The sequence below is a fragment of the Apium graveolens genome, chromosome 7 (assembly GCF_009905375.1).
Source record: "Apium graveolens cultivar Ventura chromosome 7, ASM990537v1, whole genome shotgun sequence".
NCBI lineage: Eukaryota > Viridiplantae > Streptophyta > Magnoliopsida > Apiales > Apiaceae > Apium > Apium graveolens.
This window is the reverse complement of record NC_133653.1, coordinates 101,226,110-101,236,328: the sequence shown is the minus strand read 5'-3', so window position 1 is coordinate 101,236,328 and position 10,219 is coordinate 101,226,110. Positions and strand designations below refer to the sequence as shown.

The window sequence follows — 10,219 nt, the reverse complement described above, 5'->3', positions numbered from 1 at the left end:
GTCATTTGTGGGGTGGTGGTGTTAAGAAATGGAGAAAGTGATTCTCTATGACAAAATTGTTTTTAACAATATATGGATCTTATGGAGATATAGAAGCCATTAAGATCGAGCGAATCATCACGTGGAATTTAAAATTATGGCTGAAATGGAAGTAAAAGGTTGGGCTGATAATTAGAGATTACTGTCAAAGGTGAAGATCTAATATACTTTGAAAAATATTATTGATTTATGAAAATAAAGTTCATCAGGATAATACTTAAATATCGGATTGTGAATTTTAAAAGTACATCAATAAATATTGGAACATTCTTTTTTTAGTGGAGATTTGGAGAAATCTATGTGACTATAAGGGTTTAAATGTTTCTTGGGTTAAGGCGAGAGTAGACATGCTATATCTCAGTGATTATACTGGGTGAAATGACATAGACACAAAAAATGGCATATCGAATTTGATATTGTTATGATAAGCAACGACTTCAAAATAAACGATATAGTTACCACTATGAGAACATTTAAAATTGGTAATTGGGTGAATGAGTATTTCCAGTTTAAGGATGCTTAAGTTTGGTAATGATATGGATTGAAATTGTTAGCTTTTGGGATGCTAAAAATTGGCAATGTCAATAAAGAGTTTGTTATGCAAGACATGCATGTACTATAACAAGACTAAGTCCTATTGACAACCTTAAGAATTAGTTGTATGATAATCTAAATTTACACTTTGTATTGTATTACTTGAGTCTATAAAAATGTGAAAGATTAGACTGAAGTATTTTTCTGTAAACAGTCTCAATCCTAAGAATAAACTCTGGGAGAAGATCAAGAAGATCATGCCTAAGAGAAATTATGAAGAAGCTTGGAGTTGAATAAATATGTTTTAGGAAAAATGTTCTAAGTCAAGATATCTACAAGTCACATATTAAGTCGTATAGAGAAGTCATTCGAGAACTCCAGAATGACCTATCGAGAAGTCCAAAATAGCTTATAGAGAAGTCTCAGAGATATCGGCAAGCCAAATGAAGACATGAAGATTGGAGATATCGACAAGTCAAATTATCATTAGAGATCTCAGAGATATATTCAAGTCAAAATGTATATAGAGATCTCTGAGATATCGACAAGTCATTTCTGCATTAGAGAACTCAGAGATATCGACAAGTCAAAATGAAGATATGAAGATTGGAGATATCGACAAGTCAATTTTTTCATTAGAGATCTCAGAGATATCGACAAGTCAAAATGCTTATAGAGATCTCAGAGATATCGATAAGTCATTTCTACATGCAGAAATTTGGAGACCTCAACAAGCCAAATTCACTTATAGAAAACTCGGAGACCACAACAAGTCAAAACACCTATAGAGAACTAAGAGATCTCGATAAGCCATTATACTTATTGAGATGTCAGTTCTCTATAACACCAAACTGGAGATCTCGATATGAAGATCAAGTACAAAATACAGACAAGTTAAATATTCAAGATTATCAATCAACAAACGATCTAATCACTTAAATTGAAAAGTCTACAAAAGCAGCTTGAAGAGCGCAAGATCAAAGGCCAAGATTAACTGATAAAGGAAAGTCACAGACCTATACGATTTGCAAAGATACACTAAGCCAGAAATGGAAAGCTTTAGAGATAACTTAAAGTAGGGGTTAGTACATCTTATTGCATATTGTGTAAACCTGTGTTTACTAATCTATAAAGTAAACACCGGTCCTTTGTTTTAGTTGTATCAAACAGATCTAGTTTTTCTTGTAACTCTCTCAAGGAAGAAGCTGAGTTATTTACTTACAAAGAACCCAGGATTTGTAGCAAAACACTGGCTTGATTTTAATACAAAATTAAGTGAGTTTTGAAATATTGTGTGCACTGTTTTAATTCAGCTAACATAATATTACTGCATTTCTAATCTGCTTTGTCAACTAAGTAACAAACATTCAAAAAGCCTTTAAAATATCTAAAACACATTCACCCCATGTGTTGTATTCATTACCTAACAAGTGGTATCAGAGCAAAATCTGAAAGCAAATAGATTAAAGATCTTGGAAGAATGAATACACATAAGCTAAGCATTATCAAGATACCAGCCTTTGACAGAACCAACTATACATTATGGAAAAAGAAGATGTTGCTGTTTATAAAGATGGTCAACCCATTATATGTTCAGATTCTCAAGAATGGCCCTTTAACTCCCATGGAAAGAGTTGAGGAATCTACAGATGGAGACATCGTCATCCTGGCTCATTATGCCCCTAAGGATACCTCAAAGTACACTAAACCTGAAAAGGAGAAAGTCTCTCTGGATAGTGGCTTGCAAGTAATTCTAATAGAGTCACTTGACAATGTAATGTACAATAACATTATCAACTGTGACACAGCCAAACAGATCTGGGAGAAAATAGAAATTCTATGTGATGGAACAGAGGAAGTTAGGTCAAATCAAAGGAGGATTTTGGTATCTCAGTATGAGAGTTTTATGGCTAAACCAAAGGAGAGTATAACTGATGTTTTTGAAAGGTTCAATAAGCTGATAAATGACTTGCAGCTTCATGACAAGTACTATGAAGCTCAGGAGGTTAACTGGAAATTTTTGCTCACCCTTCTAGACCATCGAGAACAGAAAATCAAAGCTATAAGAGAGGGGAGAGACTTGAGCAGAATGACATTGGAGGTTTTATATGGTACTTTAAAAACCTATGAACCGGAAATGATTCAAAGAAAATATTTAAGAGCTGGTCAAGGGCAAATTGTTGATGGTTTAAGTGCACTAGTTGTTAATGATTGTAATTCATCTAATGATGAACAAAAAGTCCAGACTCCAACTATCTCAAGTGTGGAGCAAAAGAACAAGGAGCCACAGAAGCAAATTATTCTGGAACTTGAAGAAGATGAGTTCTATACCTTGGATGAACTAAATGAGTCGGATCAATCCATGGCTTACCTAGCAAGAAAATTCTCTAATATTAGAGTGAAGAAGCCAAAGTTCTTCAAGAACAAAGGACAAACATTCAACAAGGACATCAACTGGAAAGGAAAAACTCAGAACAACTCTGGTGGCAAAAGTGGCTACAAGACTGGATATGTTGACAGATCAAAAATTAGATGTTTCAGTTATGATGAATTGGGCCACTTTGCCACAGAATGCAGGAAGCCTAAGAAGATGAAAAAGGATAAGGCCTATCTTGAATTGGAGGCAAAGTATGAGGCTCTTCTAAGAAAGCAACAAGGTAAAGCTTATATTGTAGAAGGAAAGAGTTGAGATGATTCAGATAATGATGATGATGAGGAAGTAGGAAACTATGCACTCATGGCCTTGGAAAAAGGAGAGTCGTCCTCATCAAAAACACAGGTACCAACTATTACCACTATTGATTTAAATGAAAGTCAATATAGGGAAACTATTGAAAAGATGCGCATATAAATGTTCCACATCCACACAAGCATGGTGGCAGCTACTGATAAAGTGAGTAGGCTGTCAAAAGTCAATGAGAAGCTTGAGATTGAGAAACAAAATGTGGAATTCCAGCTTGTTGAGCTTGATACTGTCAAGCAAGAAAATGAGTATCTAAAGAACAAGCTAAAGTGTGCTACTGAGATAGAAGCCGTGTTGAGGGAAAAGCTAGAGAAGAATGAGGTAAAACTGAAATCATTCATAAATGCGTCTCAGTTAGTTAGTCAGTACCATGAGAAGTACAAGCCATGTGCTAACATAGCTATTGGCTTAGATTATGATGTATTGAACAACAACATGAAAGTTAAAGGTGATAAAAAAAACTGTAAGTGAAGATGTCCCAGCTATGCTGAGAAAGGTTGGTTCACCACTGTTCAAAGCATGTGAAGTAAATTTCAGTGAAGAGGAATTGATCATAAAGCAAGAACTTGCTGATTAGGAAAATAAAAATAAATGCACAGAAATAACTCCACCTTCTAAAACTAGGAAGAAGACCATGGTGGATCAAACCCCCAAGAAGCCAATCAAGGAGGTTAAGACTGAGAATGTAAGAAAGAAGAAGAAAAACAGAAATGGTAAGATTGGGATAAACAAGAGCAATAACTTTGCATTTGTTGCAGATGCTCCTAGAAAACAATGTCAAAATTGTGGCTCTAAAAATCATCTAACTCACCTTTGTAAAGAGGCTGTTAGTGAGCCAAGATTGGAAGCATGTAAATATAATGAAGCAAAGATTGAAGATCCTTATTATTTCTGTGATAAATTTAATTGCATTCCTTGTAACATGAAAGCAATGACAAGTTGCCACAAGCTGAGAGTAGACCTCAAATAAGTCAACATTGGGTCTGCAACTAAAAGGGAACATGCAAATCAATTAATGAACACCATTCTTTCTAAATCAACTCATTTTAATTCTGCAAATTCTGTTAATAGGAAGAAAGTGCCCAACACTTCTTGGATAGCTAAACACACTTAATCCTCATTGTGTGCAGTGTAAAATGAATAAAGTCATATGGATCATAGACAATGGATGCTCAAGACATATGATAGGTGATAACGCCCTGTTAGCACAGTTTGAGGAGATGGTTGGCCCATTAGTGACTTTTGGAGACAACATAAAGGGTTTTACAATGGGATATTGCAAGTTAATTTATGGAAATATTGTCATTGAAGGTGTAGCACTGGTTGCTGGTTTGGAAGTGAATCTCCTAAGTGTCAGTCAATTCACAAATAGAGGATTCAATGTTGCATTTGAAAAAGGAGAATGCCTAATCATTAACAAAAAGACTAGTGAAGTTGCTCTAAAAGGAATAAGAAATGGAAGCCTGTTTGTTGCAGATTTACACTCAGCATATAAGGAAGGAATTTGTTACTTCAACACCAAGGCATCTGTAGAGCAAAGCAATCTGTGGCATAAAAAGCTCTCTCACTTGAATTACAAGACAATCAATACCCTGGTTAAGAAGGAGTTAGTGAGAGATATGTCAAATCTGGAGTTTGCTCAAAATGAGGTCTGTGAGGCTTGTCAAAAAGGAAAAAATTAGGAAATCAAGTCACAAAAGTAAAACTGTGAATTCCATAAGTGCACCTTTGCCACTTATTCACATGGACTTATTTGGACCATTTAATGTCCTCTCAATTTCAAGAAAGAAATATGCACTTGTGATGGTGGATGACTACTCAAGGTACATATGGGTAGAATTTATGCATTCTAAAAATGAGACTCCATACATCATAATTGAAGACATCAAGAAGATTGAGAAGCAGGATGAAGATCAGGAATGTGTGAAAAGATTGAGAAGTGATAATGGCACAGAATTCAGAAATGCAACCTTAACTAATTTCTGCAAAGCCAAAGACATTGTTCAAGAATTCTCAGCTGCTAGAACACTTCAGCAAAATTGGGTAGTTGTGAGAAAGAACAGAACACTAGTAGAGGCTGCTAGAACAATGCTGCAAGATGTCAAATCGCCAACAAGTTTCTGGGAAAAAACTGTCAACACTGCATGCTACACTCAAAAATAGATATCTCATTAACAAGACTCTTAGCAAATCACCCTACTCAATCTTATCAAAAAGAAATCCTACTGTATAGCATATTCATGTGTTTGGAAGCAAGTGCTATGTTCTAAAGGACAACTCTGAATATGTGGGAAAATTTGACTCTAAGGTCTTTGAAGCAATTTTTCTGGGATATTCATTGGAGAGAACTGCATACAAAGTCTATGTAATTGAATAGAAGAAAATTATGGAAAGCACAGATGTAACTTTTGATGATGATAAGTGTCCAGGCTTGGAATGCCTTGATGAAAATAAAATTGAGGCCTTGAATTTTGAAAATCTCAACATTGATAGTACCTGTTTGGCGTTTCCGGTAAGTCTGCTTAATTGGGCTTAAGCCCGTAACACTTACTGGTGGACTGTTTAGGGTCTAACTTATCAACAGGTTCTTCAAATGGGATAAGCCCATAAGTAAAATGCTCCTGACCTGGTACTTTTCTTCTTCACTTATTCATCTCTAACCTAGGCGCCTCTTTCTCACATCTCTCCCATCTCTCCTCTCTGTCAGTTTGGCGCTCAAATCCCATTCGATCTCTCTACACCTGCTTCGGTTCTCGTCAGGTATCTCCTCTCTCTCCCGTATGTATATGTGTGTGTATTTTTAGTTTCGTTAAAATAACAAATCTTCTTGGTTTCGTGTATTTATGATCGATGTATTTGTATATCTTTATGTATTTTTAATTTCTACCATCTTCAAGTCCTCCTTACACTTCTGGGTAAATTATTTTTTTAATAATTTGATCACCTTGTATGATAATTGCTGTTCTTTGTAGTTTTTTCAAAAGGGTTTATGTTAAATTAGTTTAAATTTAAATTCTTCATTTTTTTGTGCAATTAGTTTGTGTTTAGTGATGAATTGAGCTGTTGAGTTCTTGTTATGTTGTGTTTAGTCATAGGAGGTTTACTTTAGTTTGCTTTAAGATTTAAGCTGGAGTGTTAATTAACATCATTGATTCTTTTTCAATGATTTGTGCAGATGTCAAGGGCATAATCGAAGATACGACAACGGGATCAACCATCAAGTGCGGCTCTTGTATGTGCGTCTCCTTTTGTATCATTTGCTTCCAAGTGGGGAGATGAAGAACACGATTTATTTGTGAGGCTATGTTATGGTGAGGTTGTTAAAGGCAACAGGCCTAACACCACTTTGAACAAAGAAGATTGGAACGTTGTGTATTAGCAATTTGCTTCTCGTTCAGGAAAGAATCCCGTTTGGGATTTAAGGAAACTAAATAATCATTGGGGTACGATGAGAAAAGATTGCATGATTTTTAGGAAATTGAAGTTTGGGCAAACTGGTTTGGGATGGAACGAGTTGATAAACAATTTGAAGCATCTGATGAATGGTGGAAGGAGAAAATTAAGGTACATCTTTTATAATTTACGAGTTTAATTGAAGTATTTATGTCCTAGATTAAATTTAAATGTGTTATAGCTGTATGTATTGATATATTGAGTGTATTTATGTTGTATTATGTTTTGAAGGATCTATAAACTCTATTAATTTACATTGCCAAATTGATGCGGTGTCAACATGATTAGTGAATTGTTACTTAGTCTGTTGTAGTTTTGAAGGAATTGGAAAGGCCCTCAAACTTCCACCTGAATTGTAAAATAAAGACACTATCCCCTTGTTAAAACATTTAGAATTAATGTAGGTTAATCATACATTATTACCCACTTGCAATTGTAGGAATTAACCATGTAAATATTGGTGATTGTTGTACCAATCTTTAGTGATGAATATGTGACTCTTGATGTTCAGAAGGGGGTTTTGTAGTCTTGGAAAGTAACTAATGCCTTTTAGCTCACTTTGAGATTTGGAACATAGATAAAACTAAGACGAGGAATGAAGAACTATATGCTAGATACTTGTTCTTGTGTTTTATCTGTTTTAATGTATTGTTGTTGTTAGTGTCTAAAACCCTAAATTCATATTACTGAATAATGCAAACATAATAAACATTCAAATCATATTCCTCGTGTCTTTGTTGAAACTTGGTTGTGTTAATGGTTACTTGTCATATGTTAATGCCTTTATAGGCATTTTGATGTATCTATATTTAGTGTCGTCACAATTTGGCAAGTCATCTTATGCACTAACGGTTAGCGTGTAATGGCAGAAGAACTCTCTGTTTAAGGAGCAAAGTCACACTTAAGCTTTTATTATGTGATTAACGGTGGATTATTCTTCCTGGGTCTGTTGGACACAATGTTTTTGTGAATGTTAGATTTACTGAATTGTAGTTTAAGTGCCGCTCGTCTTGTTTGTCTCAGTATCTTCCCTTGAATCATTGACGAGTAAGGTCAGTGATCAAGAAAATCTTCGACCAGCTGAGCAATACTACATTTATTTTCCCAAGTAGCCATTAATGAGCCGATACATTTTCCTTTTAGTAATAAGCAACTCATGTCCAAATGATGTGTTAACTGAATGGTTGCAGGTAATATGGATCTAATATACAATTTAACATTACCAATTCTAGATTTCAGTTGTAAAGAAATAAAGATACAGAGTCATGTCGTACCAATGTATTCTACATGTGTTCTGATATGTTGACTAATTGAGATCTTGATCAGTTGCAATAATCAGTTTCCTCAACTTATAGATTACATTAATGTCTGTCTCTGCTATTGTTTTTCTTTTGACATCATCGATGACATATTGATTGATTTATGCTATTGTGCTGTATATTTCCTACATATTTAGAAACTCCTGAAAGTAATTATGTAATCTTAGTCAAGGCAGACATAATAATTATTGAGGTTTTACCAATTTTTTGATTTTATTGAGGTGGACATATGATTTTACTTCATACGAATGCTAATAATGATTATACCTTCTTTTGATGATATTACTTGGAACTTGTTTAATACACAGATTAATAACCTGATTGCATCTTAATTATTGCACTGCCTTATAAGTGATATTCCAAGATTTTCATTTCTACCAGGCTTTTAAGTGATGTTCTGAATTGTGCTCACTGCTTTTAAGATATATTCTTAAACTTGTTACTTGTTAATTCTCGCAGGAGAATAAAAAATTTAGCAAATTCAAAAATAAGGATATGACGTATTTCGTCAATTACTATGATACCTTGTTCAGTGATGTCATTGCAACTAGTGAGTGGGCAAAAGTTGCGAATAACTACTTTGCGGTGAATTTAGAGGAGGGTGAAGATATTCCAGATTTTGGAGAAGATGATGGGAATGAAGGCAGTGGTGACAGCGATGATAACAACTATGAAACACCACAACCACCATCGTATAATCTATTTCCCACAAACTCTTTTAGATCTGGTTCGAGCAGTGGCCAAAAAAGAAAGAAATCTGGAGCAGAGTTTATTCGGGAAGGGCTTGATGGTTTATTAGTAGTCATGTCTTGCAAGAGTACTGCTAGTAGCGCAGAAGACCGCACCTTGGATGAAGCAATCGCCGTACTTGACGCCATGCCGGAAGTTGATGCTGGCAGTTACTTGTATTTTTTTGCTCAGCGGTATATTCTGAACACTGAAAACATGACGCTTTTTTTAAAGGCGCGCAACAATAAACTCCACTATGGCCAATTGTAGTATAACTACAAGCACTTTAAAGGTCCAGGAGGTTCTTCTGATATGCAGTGAAAGCAACTTTTACTTAGTTATAATTTTATGCTGAGCTATTTGTCAAGTTTACTGCACTACAGTGCCATGTCAAGTTGAACTCAACACGGGGAAACTTACCAGGTCCAGACATAGTAAGGATTGACAGACTGAGAGCTCTTTCTTGATTCTATGGGTGGTGGTGCATGGCCGTTCTTAGTTGGTGGAGCGATTTGTCTGGTTAATTCCGTTAACGTTGTGTTTCAAAAACAGTAGTCAACTGTTTGTAGTGAATGACCTTTGCAGGATGAAGATTTTCAAATCTGCTTTTTTAAAAGTAGTGTAGATTTATCATGTTTGTACTATTTCAAATGTGACCAGTGCATGCTACTTTGGAACTATCAATCTGTACCGTGAATTGTTCAACTTGTGAAACTAATTATTTCCTTTTATGTTCTTGTACGTATGTTTATAAATACTAGCATCATAGTTTTCATCTTCACATTCAGCAGAAGCCATAAACTTGTTATAAGACATCAAGTGTAGCATCTTAAATGGATCCATATGGTTATAACCCTTTTGGTTATAATAATTCTGAAGGTCAGACTTCTAATACATTTGATCATTTTGCTTATAATACATAAGGTACGTCTTCTTTTAATACAAATATAGAGCCTTCTTATATATTTAATCCTTTCCCTCAATATTCGTACGAAAATAATTTTTGTATTGAGTCAAACAGTGCATATCAATACAATTTTGAAATTCCAAATGAAATTGAGGAAGTTGAGTCAAATTTGTTGGATTGGCAAATGGTTTGTCGTGTTGCTGTTTACACATTGGTGTATTATTATGAAAGTTTTGTGCACAAAGAGTCATATCATGATTCAATTAGAACGGGAGGTAAATTAATTGACAAAATAATGAAAGGGAATGAAATTTGTTGTTATCAAGATTTTCGTATGTCTAAAGATACTTTTACAAGTTTTTGTCGAATATTAGTAGATCATTATGGGTTGGTTCCCACACAAGGCATGTCTGAATATGAGGAAGTAGGGATCTTCTTGTTGAGTGTTGCGCATGGGTGTGAAAATTATTTAATACAAGGAATATGGAATCACTC

The 10,219-nt window shown here is 34.8% G+C and overlaps 1 protein-coding gene across 1 annotated transcript; it reads left to right on the top strand.

Annotated features, from left to right (window-relative positions):
- The first annotated feature begins 5,952 nt into the window (after positions 1 to 5,952).
- LOC141672762 (uncharacterized) lies at positions 5,953 to 9,350 on the top strand. The gene is made up of 3 exons (XM_074479424.1): positions 5,953 to 6,076; positions 6,492 to 6,880; positions 8,548 to 9,350. Exons 2-3 carry the CDS (start codon positions 6,821 to 6,823, stop codon positions 9,085 to 9,087), a joined length of 600 nt encoding a protein of 199 aa, XP_074335525.1. The 5' UTR covers positions 5,953 to 6,076; positions 6,492 to 6,820; the 3' UTR covers positions 9,088 to 9,350.
- Positions 9,351 to 10,219: the final 869 nt, after the last annotated feature.